Source organism: Capra hircus, unplaced genomic scaffold (assembly GCF_001704415.2).
Source record: "Capra hircus breed San Clemente unplaced genomic scaffold, ASM170441v1, whole genome shotgun sequence".
NCBI classification, from domain to species: domain Eukaryota; kingdom Metazoa; phylum Chordata; class Mammalia; order Artiodactyla; family Bovidae; genus Capra; species Capra hircus.
The window spans coordinates 296690-312928 of NW_017189519.1; the positions used below are offsets into that span (position 1 = coordinate 296690).

Sequence of the window (16239 nt, forward strand, 5' to 3'; positions counted from 1 at the left end):
ACTAAGTGCTTACCTTATGTATCTCCATTCGTTCAAGCTCCCATCTACAGATAAGAAAACAAGGTCACCGAAGTGTGTAACTTACCCACGATCACATGGATAAAGACAGACGAGACAGCCATAAAAGCAAGGATCTGCCCACTCCAGAGTCAGCCACCTGACCACTACATTATACTAACTCTTAACAACCACACAGAGATGAGAAGACTTTGAGAATATGCTGCAAACAATATGAACATCTGTTAACTTAGTTATTCAATGATCCTATTTCAGTTTTTTTCTGTATTTTCTTTATTTGCTATTATGAAGATATTACTTTTGTAAAGAAAACATTTACACAATTTCAAGGACAGAGGCACAAAAGCCTCATGCTTTTTGGTGTTTTTCTTTTTTTTAATATGTTGAAAAATAACCCCTTTTGCATTGATGGTACTTATTTTTTATTTCTACTTTCCCGTATTTTACAAATTTTCATCACTAAATACGTCTTTTGCTGTCATCAGGAAAATAGCACTATTTTAAGTGGTTTAAAAATAATTCACTTGGGAAAAATATCTCTCATCCCTCTGGTATCACACCTAAGACATCATACTGGATATGTGTGCAAAAGATCCCTGGAATTCCTCTGCAATAATCGGGTTGATGGACTAATTCACTTTTCTATCTGTGGATACCACCATGTGCTGGGTGCCCTGCACAGAGCAGATACCACAAAAGACACTATCCTTGCCCACAGACACTAGTTATGATGCAGGCCTGGGAGCCTGGCAAGAGGCTGAATATACACTTCAACCAAACTATGGAGTGCTAAGCAGCTATTGGAAAACAACTGAGCTATGTCCACACCTAAAGAGATTACAGATTCTACAATTAGGTTAAAGGAAAATACACTGGAGGAATGTTTGCAGTTCAATACCGATTGTTCAAGAAACCTACAACCAAACAAACCAACAACCCTAGAAATGTGAACATCTCCATCTGCACTTATGGGCAAAAGAAAAATGTGGAAACATATACAAACAATTAACACAACTTACCCCTGGGAAGACAGGATTGAAAGTTGATGAGGTTAAAAGATTGGCTTTCTCTTTATACTTGTCTGATTAAATGGTTTTTTCAAGGAGCATATCCTTGAAAAAAAAATCCTGAGAGTATAATCAGTCCTCCAAATCTCTAACGGATATTGTATAAAATTTACACAAAAACTTAACTTGGCTAAATACTTGAAAATAAAAGGAAAGAGGTGGAAGGAAACCCTTGAGCTTTCATATCAGAAAGACAGACATTCTCAGGCCAGTTCTGTCAATTCTTATGTATCCCTGAGCAAGTTATGTAAACTTTCTAAGGTTTAATCTGTTAAATCGCAGTGCTAACCAGATGGCTCAGTGGTAAAGAATCTGCCTGTCAGTGCAGGAGACATGGGTTTGATCCTTGGGTCAGGAAGATCCCCTGAAAAAGGAAATGGCAATTCACTCCAGTATTCTTGCCTGGGAAATTCCATAGACAGAGGAGCCTGACAGGCTACCATCTATGGGGTCTCAAAGAATCAGACATGACTTAGCAACTAAATAACAACAACAAATGAAACCAAGGGCAGTCATCAGCTACATTTCTTAAACCATAACTTGCTTAATAAGTAACATCCTGTAACCTGCCTTCGCCAACCAAGCTCTCCTTAATTGTTCTTGCAAACTGTGTACCTTCCAAGCTAGGTATAGCTTAGACAATGTATCACAAGACTCCTTTAGCCATCCCCTATAGATAACAGCTCTGATATTATAGTAATGCTTAAGTTGTTTTTTCAGGAACATGGAGCTAGTCTAGCCCATTTCAAAGTGGTCAAGACCATCAACCATTCAGCTGGGACTGAGAGTTATCTGATGGATTACCTTTTGATATCAGAGAGCCAAAAACTCCATCCTCAGATCATGTTAAGGTCACCATTTTCTGAACATGCATCTCAAGAAGAAGTACGTAACTCAGCTACACTTGCACAGAACGCTGATTACTTCATCTTTTTCTTCCCTCCAGCCATCTTTCCCCAGACCTCAGACCACCCTGCTTCCTTGTACCATAAATATCCTAAGTCCCTCAACTTGGGGGAGGTGGATTTGAGATTGGTTTTCCTCGCTTGGCTGCCTTGTAAGGGCAAACCTCAGCATCTCAGCATTTGGCTTCCTGCACACTGGGCAATGGAACCTGGTACAGTAACACTAATACCCACCTTTCACAGGGTTTCTGTGAAGATCAAAGACTAATAATTAACAACTAATGCTGATGGAGGACTTCCCATCTGCCAGGTGCTGTGCTACATGCTTTACACATATTAACTGATTTAATCCTCAGAGCAGCTTTAGGAGGGAGGCACTATGATCACCTCCATATCATAGGTGAGAGCGTGGAAGCCCATTCAAGTTAAGTAACTTAGCCAAGTTCCCTTTCTCCCTCCCTCTCATACACACACAGCACAGTCAGGGTATGAACCTGGAAAATCAGATCCCTGAGTTCATACTCTTAACAACTCTACTAGGGTGACATATTTGTATTTGGGAAAGATTTTGTGGTTGAAAAGCCCCATCTCCCTGTAAGAATACTTACTGGTGGTGGAAAAGGTAAGAAGTAAACATAAAATCAAAACACTCCAAGGGCTAAAAGACATGACAGAATCAATGTCACAGGATGTCTTCTGGTGATTGGCAAGTAAGTGGCAAAGTCTATATAGGCAAATTGGAGTCCATGACTCTCCATCCTGCTCTTTAGACTCTCAAGGAGAGTCTACTATTTCTTACCTCCATACCTCTGGTCCCTTAGTTGAACTATCACTTTCCTCTGCAGTTTGTATGCACATTCTAATAGCCCTTCAAGGCTTGGTTCAGGCTTTACTTCTGCATGGAGCATTTCTGGCCCACTTCATCCAATGACCTCTTCAGGACACAGTGCATTAGAGCTCAAAGTCTTTAGATTTAGTTTTAGTACTTACAAATCATGTATCTCGGAGAAGGCAATGGCACCCCACTCCAGTACTCTTGCCTGGAAAATCCCATGGACGGAGGAGCCTGGAAGGCTGCAGTCCACGGGGTCGCTGAGGGTCGAACACGAGTGAACGACTTCACTTTCACTTTTCACTTTCATGTATTGGAGAAGGAAATGGCAACCCACTCCAGTGTTCTTGCCTGGAGAATCCCAGGGACGGGACAGCCTGGTGGGCTGCCATCTATGGGGTTGCACAGAGTCGGACACGACTGAAATGATTTAGCAAGCAGTCATGTAACTCTGAGCAAGTCATTTAGCTTCTCCAAACCTCAGTTTCCTCACAGCTAAAATCAGGTTCTTGTGAGAATTAAATAAGAATATTCATAAATTACCTGGCACACATTCACATTAGATGCTCAATAAATGCTGATATTAATCTTCTTCCCATTTTTGTAGAACTTGGAACAATTACAATTTAGCTATTAAGCCTGTATTGCCTTGCAATTCTCCTTTCTCATGATTTTGACTCTAACATTGCAATCACATCTAAGGCATTTGTGCCTTATCTTTCTAACTAAACAAGTTCCTTGAGGGCTGGGAATGAACTCTGGTTGCTTTTGCATCTCCTGAAGCATATAGCACAATATTTAACAAAAAATGTGCTCAATAAAAATTTGGACTGACTGGTATGGCTCGGCTGGCATTCTGTAAGACTTTCAAAGATTAATCTCAAAATACAGGCAGTAATTAGACCTATCCTAGGCCAGTCCCTAGAATTTGCTGGAACCCCAGGCTTTCTCAACACTATCCATGTCCCCATATACTTTGCATTCATCTGATCAGAAACATACTGGCCTTTGTAGAAGGTTGAGGCACAATTTTGGCTGAATCAATTCTTCAGAAAGCTAAGGCCTCTTTTGAAAACAAGCTTTTTCTATTTTAAGTACTGTCAAAAAGCAAAGGGACATTCTGTCCCTAGTTCAAGTCCAAAACCCAAACTATAACTTTTAAAATAGCTCAATTTGCCACTCACAGAAATAACTTTTCTAGGTCAATTAGCACGTTTCAATGTACCAATTAGCAAAGAGTAAGATTCTCAAGCCGATTTGCATCCGTGACAGCAAAGTGTTCCCAGAAGCACACATGGGTACAAGGTGTGCCGGCGGCAGTTACATCTCCAAAACATGATGGTGGATAGAGAGCAGCTGTCCCAGGAATGGGAAAAATCATTATTAACCTCTTCCACTCAGTCTGAGAGGTAGGAACATTCAAGAGAAACATCTAACAGAGAACCGGAACTGGGTAAAAGGGGAGGGGTGGTAAAGGAGGAAAACAGGAGCTAATGTAACAGATCAACATGGCTACACAATAGGGCAATTTTTGATAATGAGATAATAATATACTAGAGGCTTTGAGCCTTGATGAAGAAAGGAGCTTGATGAAAAGAATCATTATCATTCATCTCCTTATTGTTCTAGTAGAAGACAGATGGCTGCAAACATAAATAAATATAGGCCAGGCTAGGGCTTTGGTTGGAGAAGGGGCTGACACAGTGCAGTTTCTTTTCTCCCTTGCTCAGAATACTTCATATTCATAAGAAGTTGTCATGGACATTTGAGGGTAAAAGGCTCAGGGTTGGGAATGCAGCTTGGGTCCTGCGCCTCATTCTGAGGACCAGATCAATAGCTCTGCAAGGTCTAAGAGCTATAACTGAAAAGCTAATATGTAACCAAGTTCCATGGGCACCCTGCTTAGCTCCCACCTCTTGGCTTGCACTTTCCAGGAGGTGGTTTAGCCTGAAATGGATGACATTCTCTGCAAAGTCATGGGTACAGATAAGGAACCTCATTACCATCAGACTGAAAAACCACTGGCTATACAAGCAGCTACTAGGCAGTTCATCTATTCTCTACTCCATGGACTACTTACTGACAGCTGGGGCTGGGGATCTCAACAAGGAATCCATGGATGGGCTTCTGGGAGAAAGGGGCAGGAGGTGGCGGTCTGTGTCCCTCCTGAAATTGTACGCAAACTTGTCTTTGTGCATCTGGGAAGAGGCTCTACAGTGCTCATCAACTTATCAAAGAAGCCTACGACCCAACTCTTCTACTTGGAGAGAAGCTAAGCAGCATCTCCAGGGTCTTAATTCACTAGCATTCATATTCAAACTCACCCTAAATGTCAGTCAAACAAAGGAAAAGGGCTCTGAAGTCTGAGTTAGGAGACCTGGGTTCTAGGGGCATCCACCTTGGCTTCTTAGGCAAGTCATTTATCCATCTAAGTCCCCCTCTGGGCTTCCCTGGTGGCTCAGATGGTAAAGAATCCATCTGCAATGCAGGAGTCCTGGGTTCGATCCCTGGGTTGGGAAGATCTCCTGGAGGAGGGCGTGGCAACAACCCTCTCTGGTATTCTTGCTTGGAGAATCCCCAGGGACAGAGGAGCCTGGCAGGCTACAGTCCATGGGGTTGCAAAGAGCCGGACATGACTGAGCGACTAAGCACAAGTTTCCCCTCTAGAAGATTAGCTCAGACAAGCTTTCAGCTCTCTGATAATCTAATAATAGTTCCATGATACATTTCCCTTCCTTCCCTCCAAGAAACAAAAGTGAAATTGCCCTTAAGGCACTTCATCTGAAGTCAAAAAGAGACCTACTCTGAAATCCTGGTGGTGAAGAGTACTTACTTGTAATATGGGCCATTGGAATAAATCTTCTTTCTTCTAAGGTGTCAGCTTCTAAGATGAAGAACCAGGAGGAAGTTGGAGCTGGGCATTCTCTAGCTGGTCTGTGAGCCCCAGTGCCAATAAGGCACAGGGCAGAAGACCACATGGAAATTCACTGATGATCCACATCCTTTAGCTGACTGTGGAAATTTCCTCTAACTCCCTCACTGTCTTTATATGAGTGTATATACGTTTGTATTACTGGTATACACACCAATTAGCTCATTCTATTTTCCTGGTTTCCTCATTATAGCTAAGGAGGAAAAGGGGGATTAAAAAGCATCAAGGGCCAAGAAGGAAGAAAGGGCAAAAAATGTCCAGAATTGACTTCCTGCCTAATTAGATCATCAGCTTAAAGAGTTGCCTACCTTCCTGTGCCTTATTTTGTCAATCTGAGCTCAAATAAGGGGTTGCAAAGTAAAAAGTCCTGAAGGTCAGGGTAGCCTAGGAGGGGTCCCAGCCATTTAAAGTAACCAGACCAAAGCCAACTGTCAAGACATATGCAAATAGAGCCACCATCCTGAGCTTTTATTTTAGAAAAGGAATACAAGATTATTTACCAGCCCGACTGGAATTGCTAGTTAACACAGAGTTCATCAAAGAAATTTCTATGTTAAGAAAAGTTACTTGGACATTCTTGATAAGCTCGCTGACTAAAGCTTGACATTTATTTAGAAAGTACTGGGGGTCATAACGGATAGAATAACAAATCTGCCATTAGAGACGGGAAGAAGAGGAAAGAGGGAAAGGGAGGGAAGGAAGGAAGGAAGGACAAAGGAGGGATGGACGAAAGGAAAGAATTTCTACTGATGGACTCTCTGAACGTCAGTTTCCTCCTCTATAAAAAGAGGCTATAATACTCAGCCTTCACACAACTTAATAGCTACCTCCCACAACTGTTATTTGAAGTGAATTCGCTCAGTCATGTCCGACTCTTTGCAACCCCATGGACTAGAGCCTACCAGGCTCCTCTGTCCATGGAATTTTCCAGGCAAGAATACTGGAGTGGGTTGCCATTTCCTCCTCCAGGGGATCTTCTCAACCCAGGAATCGAACCCAGGTCTCCTGTAGGCAGACGCTTTTACCATCTGAGCCACCAGGGAAGTCTATTATTTGAAACGACCTTGTAAACTATGAAATGCCATCCAAAGAGGAAGGATTATCATTTTGAGATTTAAACTGTGATATTAATGTATGAGGCAAATTTAAGTCATGAAAACAGAAAGCAGTAGGAATTATTTCATGTGTGAGTTCTTGTCCTGAGTTTTCTCAGCCAGCCTGCTAATCCCTCTGGGAGTCTGAGGACGGGGCCCGGCCACTCAAGCCCTACACTCCCACTTCTCTCTGTACTGGTTTAGCACCCAGCCACCTGCCACAGTGGGGTTCTACTTGCTAGCCACTGGGGAGATGTGTGGGCCAGACTTCTCTGCGGGTTTGGGGGAATAGGGAAGAAATCTAATTCTTGCCCAAAGGTGTCTCTGGCAAAGCAGGCTGACTTTGAGGCTCCCTAGTAGATTATTCTGGACCAATGTGGCTGAATCCACACTGGAGTCCCTTAGAACACCTGGAAGCCTTGGTTGAATGGGTGGAGCCTCCTTTCTGTTCACCAAACCCTTCCAAAAGCTTCTATAGGCTTTTCTGATCTGTTCTGCTTCTGGCCTAAACCCTTACTAAAGCCCCAGAGTTCCATACCATACTCTCACCCTCATCAAGCTCCATTACATCCAAACAGGGTTGCATCAAATCTCAACACTGAATGTGTAGGTGTGTAAAAACTTACATGGAGGGGTCAAAGGTAGAAATCACCATGATTAATATAAATAAGCTAAAAGGATATATTGCATAGTACAGAGAATATAGCCAATATCTCATAATAATTTTAAATGGAGCTTAACCTATAAAAACATTGAATCACTATGCTATACATCTAAAACTAATATAATATTCCCAATCACCTATACTTTAATAAAAAAGATTAAAAAAATAAAAACTCACATGGGGACATGACCCAAGGATGAGGACAAGCACTGGATAACACAGGAGCGAGCAAATACCATTTTGTATGTTGCTGGTATATTTCTAGAAGGGGCCACTTACCAGCCGCGTATTCACCACAGGAAACAGCAGAGCAAGAAGAGCTCCATTCAACATGTGCATCTGTAGCCTGGAGAGGAAAAAAGATAAAGTGCAGGTCACACTCTGACTGTGATGCAGAGGCAGACAAAAATGTGTCAGGTTATGCCATGCCAGATGGGAGAGCGTGTATACAAGAGGTTGTGTGAGTGAAACAGAGCACTGGAGTTGGCACACATGCGTAATAAATTAAAAGCAGCACATTTTGCATGAGCTGAAATGTTCTGAAGAGCACCAGCGCCACCTCAAAATCCCCCAAACACTTGGTGAACAGGCTTTGGTTACAACACTTCATTGCATAATTAGCTCTGCGCTCCCTAAACATTCGGTCCGTCCCAATCTTAGCTCCAACTGCTGTGGCTCAGGCAGCCTAACAAAGGGGCACTGCGGGAGCCAGGTGTTATTACACGACTGTGTTATTACAGTCGAGACCTATTTCTCAGAGCCAGGTTGCTTATTTACACAGCCAGATCCAATCCTCCTCCCCAAACAGAGACCTAGGCAGGAAAAGGGCAGCAAATACAACCCAGGAAGACAACTTCAGTGTTTTGCAAATAGGCTCCCTTGCTTTCTTAGAAATACCTTCGGGCAGAAGTGGCAGCCTTCCAAGCTTTCTTTTATCTATTTTACATATGGGGTTCTGTGACTAAAAAGCAAAACAAAAAAGAAAAGGGGAAAACCACTAGTCTCCAGCATTGGGTAGTGATCCTGTTTCCCAAATCCAGACTTGTTAAAACACATGCTAGGAACCCTTTATCAGTCAAGAACAAGCAGGTCAGGAACAAACTCTGCCTGTGTGAGCTGTGGGAATAGGCTGAAGCAGCTTCCTTTATCATTCAAGGCAAGTGGGCCCTGACGATTGAGGGAGAAGCAAAGAGTGACAGTCTGTTCCTCCTGCAGAAAAGCTAATTTGATGGGTCACATACAACCACCACTGAGTCAATGTGGCTTCTGGACCTCAAGCTCACTCTTGCGAACACACACACACACAGACACACAGACACACAGACACACACACAGAGACAGACAGACACACACACACACAGACACACACACACACACAGAGACAGACAGACAGACAGACAGACAGACACACACACACACACACACACACACACACACACACACACAGCAGTCTCACGATAACTAGATCTCTCTTATGCCCTTACTGGGACCTAGAAGAACATGAGCTCTTCTCTTGGAACTCACAGACCTGTGCCTAAGACTAAGAGACCATGTTGTAAGGAGTCCCCAAGGGAACACCACACAAGCCCCAAGGCTGCTTTTGGTTTCCCTCAGTCTGTTTCTTTCAGCTGCTTGTTGCTGGCAATGCTGTGATGATGGTGATCTGCACTTAACATATCCCAGGCAAGTATCAAAGTAACTGCTTTAGGTAAACTCTCACTGAATTTTTACAGCACTTTTATGAGATGGGTACAATTATTTGTCACATTTTGTGGATGAGGAAACCAGGCTCAGAAAGGTGAAGTGACTTCATCAATGCCATAGGACAGTAGAGTCACAATGCAAACCCAGGTTTATCTGACTCTGAACTCGTATGTCCATTTCGCTATCTTGCATCATAGCCTGCCTCCCTTCCTCCACTGAAAATATGACCTCAAGTAGTTAGGGGTGCTCCACTTTCCTTCTTTTTGCTTTCAGGGGTCTCTCTTACCACCTTCTTCATCCCCTGCTCCAGGTTTAATGAGCTTTCAGGTGATGACTGTCAGGAGCTTGCTCTTAGGCCATGCCAGACCAGCAGTCCTACAGTTTAAGAGGGCTTAGCTTGATCCATAAAAGGGAGGAGGCACATCAATGCAACGTCACTCCTGCCTCCCTGGATTGGCACATTTTTAAAACAGGGTCTTTCTAGGAGGCACCTCATACTCTCAGAAACTGATTGGTGAAAACTCTGGCTCAAGCCTCAATGCCTGGAGCAGGGGTCCTTAAAAGCCATTCTGTGGCTGTTAAGGGGGTGAAGCAACACGTGCCCAACTGTGTCCCTGGACACTCCTAAGTGACAATCACAGCAAAAACACTCACTCTGGCAGAGAAAAAAATCTCACTGAGAGTAGAGGTAAAGCTGACCTCTAGTAACAGGCTTTGCCGCTGGCCTTAAAAGAATATCATTTACACAAGGCCAAGTAGATACTTGGGCACCAAACCTTTAATCCTGAGGATGATGGAACTGATCCCAAAGGCCCATGAACAGCCAAAGATAAAGAAAATAAAAGTCAACATCAAGATTCAAAATAAACAACCGAGATAAAGACAAGTCTTGTTCTGGGCCCTCAAAATTCAGTTCCACAAGCTACATACAGGCCAAAAGGTCTTACATGTCACTAATTTAAAATATATCTAATGCATCAGTATATTGAGCAATTTCATGTGCCAATCACTGGACTAAATATTCAAATGCATCATCTCATTGAATCTTCATGTTTTTTTATGATAATCAGTACCATTTTCAACCTCATAGCTGAGAAAAACAAAGCACTAAGTGATTAAGTGACTTGCCCAAGATCAAATAGACAATAAGGGGCAGAGGGAGAGGTCACATTCAGATTTCATCAAGTTCCCAGCTGGTGTTTCTGCTGCTGTATCCTGCACTTTAAATCCATCATGTGAACACTACAAATGTTGTATGTGTGTGTGTGTGTGTGCCAGACAAGAGACCATGGGGCAGGGAAGATCATTCCTAAGAGCAACAGAAGTTCTTATGTGTTCTGTGGCAAAGCTGGCCCAACTACCCAGCTGCACTGCCCTCTACAGACACAGGGCACAATCCAACAGGTCAATGATTGCCCAATCAGAGTTTCTGCTTTGTAGCACCTCCAGCCTGCCTCCCAGATTCCTATTGGATACTGGAAATGGATAATGAACCACTAGAAAAGCCAGTGAGAGGGCTTCCCTGGTGGCTCAGTGGTAAAGAATCTGCCAGCCAATGCAAGAGACACAGGTTTAATCCATGATCTGGGAATATCCCACATGCCTTGGATCCACTAAGCCCGTGCACCACAACTATTGAGCCCACATACCACAACTATGGAAGCTGGGGCGCCCTAGAGCCTGTGCTTTGCAATGAGAAAAGCCACTGCAATGAGAAGCCCGCAACCAGAGAAAAGCCATGCAGCAATGAAGACCCAGCAGAGCCAAAGCATAAAATAAAAAAAATTGTTCAGAAAAAAAACAAAGAACATCCAGTGAGAGTTCCCTCATCTGTACAATAGGAATAATAATAGTACCAACTCACAAAATTATAAGTGGTTGATATCTATAAAGTGCTTTTAAAAAGTGCATGGCATATATTAAGACTCAGATATACGTTTCTTAAATAAATGGTGAAGAGCTCATCTAAAAGCCTCAAGATTAAAAGGGGAGAGGGATCATGAACCACTGGGGAAAGCTTAACTGTTATAAAAGTTCAAAGTGTGACAAAAAGGTCAAAAGGGAGCAAAAGGACAGACTGAAGGCCAGAACCATACAGTAGAGACTGGAGCTGGACCCCAGGTCAGTCACGCTTATGAACCTTCTGGCTGGCTCTAACACTTGGCCATTACCATTGTCACAAGTATTTTGCCAGCTTTTTCTGTTTCTATGTAGGATACTATGCTAAGTTATCTTAGTTGGTAAGAACCTGGGGCAAAATGGCAATAGTTATGGGTTTGATTCTCTGTCACGTCAGTTATTTCATTGAATTTTGGCTACAACCGTTTGTCCACTACTGTGTGTTAATATCATTCCAGGTGCTATAGAGAAATGTGCTTAGTTGCTGAGTCTTATCTGACTCTTTGCGACCCCATGGACTGTAGCCCACCAGGCTCCTCTGTCCATGGGATTTCCCAGGCAAGAATACTGGAGTGGGCTGCCATTCCCTTTTCCAGGGGATCTTCCTGACCCAGAGATCGGACCGGGGTTTCCTGCATTGCAGGCAGATTCTTTACTGTCTAAGCCACCAGGGAAGCCCAGAGAAAAGGAGATCAATATAATTAAGATGTAGTCTATTTGTCCTCAAGAAAGCTGACAATCTTATTAAGAAGCCAAGAAATTGAAAATTTAGAGGAAAAGTAGCATAATGGTTCAGAACTTTGTTTTGAATCAAAAGTGAAAGAAAGTGAAGTCACTTAGTCATGTCCGACTCTTTGAGACCCCAGGGACTGTAGCCTACAAGGTTCCTCCGTCCAAGGGATTTTCCAGGCAAGAATACTGGAGTGGGCTGCCATTCCCTTTTCAAGGGGATCTTCCCGACCCAGGGATTGAACCCGGGTCTCCTGCATTGTAGGCAGACGCATTACTGTCTGTGTGAGCCACCAGGGAAGTCATCAGTTCAGTTCAGTTCAGTCGCATCTCATCCTCTGTTGTCCCATTCTTCTCCTGCCCCCAATCCCTCCCAGCATCAGAGTCTTTTCCAGTGAGTCAACTCTTCGCATGAGGTGGCCAAAGGACTGGAGTTTCAGCTTTGGCATCATTCCTTCCAAAGAAATCCCAGGGCTGATCTCCTTCAGAATGGACTGGTTGGATCTCCTTGTAGTCCAAGGGACTCTCAAGAGTCTTCTCCAACACCACAGTTCAAAAGCATCAGTTCTTCGGCGCTCAGCCTTCTTCACAGTCCAACTCTCACATCCAGTTCTGACTGTTGCTTCCTGACCTGCATATAGGTTTCTCAAGAGGCAGGTCAGGTGGTCTGGTATTCCCATCTCTTGAAGAATTTTCCACAGTTTATTGTGATCCACACAGTCAAAGGCTTTGGCATAGTCAATAAAGCAGAAATAGATGTTTTTCTGGAACTCTCTTGCTTTTTCCATGATCCAGCAGATGTTGGCAATTTGATCTCTGGTTCCTCTGCCTTTTCTAAAACCAGCTTGAACATCAGGAAGTTCACGGTTCATGTATTGCTGAAGCCTAGCTTGGAGAATTTTGAGCATTACTTTACTAGAGTGTGAGATGAGTGCAATTGTGCGGTAGTTTGGGCATTCTTTGGCATAGCCTTTCTTTGGGACTGGAATGAAAACTGACCTTTTCCAGTCCTGTGGCCACTGCTGAGTTTTCCAAATTTGCTGGCATATTGAGTTCAGCACTTTCACAGCATCATCTTTCAGGATTTGAAATAGCTCTACTGGAATGCCATCACCTCCACTAGCTTTGTTCGTAGTGATGCTTTCTAAGGCCCACTTGACTTCACATTCCAAGATGTCAGGCTCTAGATGAGTGATCACACCATCGTGATTATCCGGGTCGTGAAGATCCTTTGTACAGTTCTTCTGTGTATTCTTGCCATCTCTTCTTAATATCTTCTGCTTCTGTTAGGTCCATACCATCTCTGTCCTTTATCAAGCCCATCTTTGCATGAAATGTTCCCTTGATATCTCTAATTTTCTTGAAGAGATCTCTAGTCTTTCCTATTCTGTTGTTTTCCTCTATTTCTTTGCATTGATCACTGAAGAAGGCTTTCTTATCTTTCCTTGCTATTCTTTGGAATTCTGCATTCAGATGCTTATATCTTTCCTTTTCTCCTACATTCAAATCTCAGCTCTACTACTTACTGGCTGAGTGACTTTGGACAAACCACTTAAGATATGTGATTCAGGCACTTCCCTGGTGGTCCAGTGGCTAAGACTCTGCACTTCCACTACAGGGGATACAGGTTCAAGCCCTTGTTGGGAAACTAAGATTCCATATGCCCCATGGCACAGGCAAATGAATAAGCAAATAATAAAAAGATTTTAAAAAATAAAGAAAAAATATGTGATTCAGTCTTCTCAGTAATAAAATGGGGCTAATAACAGCACCAATTAAAAGAATTGTTGAGAGATGTAGTAAGACTATGTAAAGTGATTAACACAGTACCTAGGACATAGTAAGAACTCAATACATCATAACTATTATAATCCTTAGTGAAGCAAGGTAAATGAATATCATATTATTATTCATAATAAATAAAGCTATTACAAAATCCTCATGGGATGATGTATATTTGAATTTAACACTTGATTATAACCAGGAATCTAAAGATATAGAACAGATAAAACTTCTTTGAGTGCCTGGAAAGGAAACTTTATAGAAAGGAACTCTCAAATGAAATTATAAAATATTTTGAATGGAACAAAATATTAAAATACATTAAAATACAACATGTGAAAATGTGTAAGATGCTTATAACTGAAAATTCTTATTTTAGGAAAAAAGTATGATCTCAAAGCAGTAAACCAAGATTCTAACTTGAGAATCCAGAGAAAGAAAAGGACAATAACCCCAAAGCAAGCAGAAGGAATGAAATAATAAAGGCAGAAATCAATGAATATAAAAACAAATACAATAAATGAAACCACAAGTTCACCTTTGAAAAACCAATATAATTGCAAAACCTCTAGGCAGTATGACGTGGATAAAAAGAGAATGCTAAAGCTATCAATATCAGGAAGTAAAGAAGGGATATCACTACAGATCCCCAGGAATTAAGAAGATAATAAGAATATACTATGAATATTTCTATGTACATAATTCAACAACTTGGATAAAATGGAGAATTTCCTCTAAAGCCACAAGCCACTACAACTCACCAAAGATGAAACAGGTTTAACCTGAATAGTTCTATTAAAGAAATTATGTACACACACACATTGGAATATTATTCAGCCACAAAAAAAGAAACCTTGCTATTTGTGACAACATGGATGAACCTTGAGGGCATCATGCTAAGTGAAATAAGAGAGAAAGACAAATTACTGCATGATCTCACTTATATGGAGAATCTAAAAACAAACAAACAAAACAATAAACTCATAGATTTGGAGAATAGACTGGTAGTTGCCAGAGGCTGGGAGTGTGGGATGGGCACACTGGGTAAAGGAGGTCAAAACTTTTAGTTGTAAAATAGATAAGTCATGGTGATATAATGTACATGACATTACATGGTGACTATAGTTACTGCACTGGATATTTGAAAGTTGCTTAACAGGACAAATCTTAAAAATTCTTGTCACAAGAAAAAAAAAAAAGTAACTATGTGTGGTAATAGATATTAACCAGACTTACTATGGTAATCATTTCATAGTATACACAAATATCAAACCATTATATGATATACTGGAAACTAAGACTCTGATGCTGGGAGGGATTGGGGACAGGAGGAGAAGGGGACAACAGAGGATGAGATGGCTGGATGGCATCACCGACTTGATGGACGTGAGTTTGAGTGAACTCCGGGAGTTGGTGATGGACAGGGAGGCCTGGCGTGCTGCGATTCATGGGGTCGCAAAGAGTCGGACATGACTGAGCGACTGAACTGAACTGAATATAAAGTTACATGTCAATTACACCTCAATAAAAATAAAATAAAAAATGTGTAGTTAAAAATATTCTGAATAAGACTCACATGGCTTCAGTAACCAAATCTACCAGATATTTATACAATCTGGTTCAGAACACTGAAAAGGAGTAAGTATGTCTCAACTCGTTTTACGAGGTCATTATTACCCAGATACCAAAACTAGTGCCGAAGCATTGATGCTTTTGAATCGTGGTGCAGGAGAAGACTCTTAAGAGTCCCTTGGACTGCAAGGAGATCAAACCAGTCAATCTTAAAGAAAATCAACCCTGAATATTCACTGGAAAAACTAATGCTGAAGCTGAAGCTCCAATACTTTGGCCACCTGACGTGAAGAGATTAATCATTGGAAAAGACCTTGATGCTGGAAGAGATTGAAAGCAAAAGGAGAAGGGGGGCAGCAGAGGATGAGATGGTTAGACAGCATCACCAACTCAATGAACAAGAATTTGGGTGAACTCCGGGAGATAGCGGAGGACAGAGGAGCCTGGCTTGCTGCAGTCCAGGGGGTCACAACGAGTCAGCCATGACTTGGCAACCAAACAAACACCACCAAAACTAGAGAGGAATGGGTGCGAGGGGAGGTGGGATGTTGAGTGGAAGAGGGGGAGGAGGAGGAGGAGAAAGAGGAAAATTAAAAATAAACTAAAATCTTCATGAACACAAACAGTAATATCCTCAATAAAATGGTAGCAAATCTAATGCATCAATATAAAAAGAACGACCAAAAAGGGCCTGTCCTCATCATGAAAGGTTGATTCAATATCTGGAATTCAATTAATGAATTTCACTAAATTAACAGTATAAAGAATAAAAAGTGTATGATCATATCAATTCATACTAAAAGGCATGTGTCAAAATTTAACACCTATTTATGATTTAAAAAACCCAATAAACTAGCAATTGGAGGGAACTTCCTCAACCTGATGGCTTCCCGGGTGGCTCAATGGTAAAAGAATCTGCCTGCCCATGCAGGAGATCAAGGAGATCTCCCTACCCAGGAGATTCAATTCCTGAGTAAGGAAGATGCCCTGGAGTAGAAAATGGCAACCCACTCCACTGTTCGTGCCTGGGAAATCCCATGG

The 16239-nt window shown here is 42.0% G+C and overlaps 1 protein-coding gene across 8 annotated transcripts in view; it reads right to left on the bottom strand.

Annotated features, from left to right (window-relative positions):
- Positions 1–16239, bottom strand: part of TMEM164 (transmembrane protein 164) — a 180824-nt gene that overhangs the window by 71736 nt on the left and 92849 nt on the right. For 7 of the 8 annotated variants that reach the window (XM_018044336.1, XM_018044331.1, XM_018044332.1 and 4 more), the window contains one exon: positions 7792–7858. In XM_018044336.1, the coding sequence (XP_017899825.1) occupies positions 7792–7851 (60 nt within the window). In that variant the 5' untranslated portion in view covers positions 7852–7858. Of the gene's footprint in view, positions 1–12; positions 45–7791; positions 7859–16239 lie in introns of those variants that run through there. The other variant, XM_018044334.1, reaches the window with a different exon arrangement.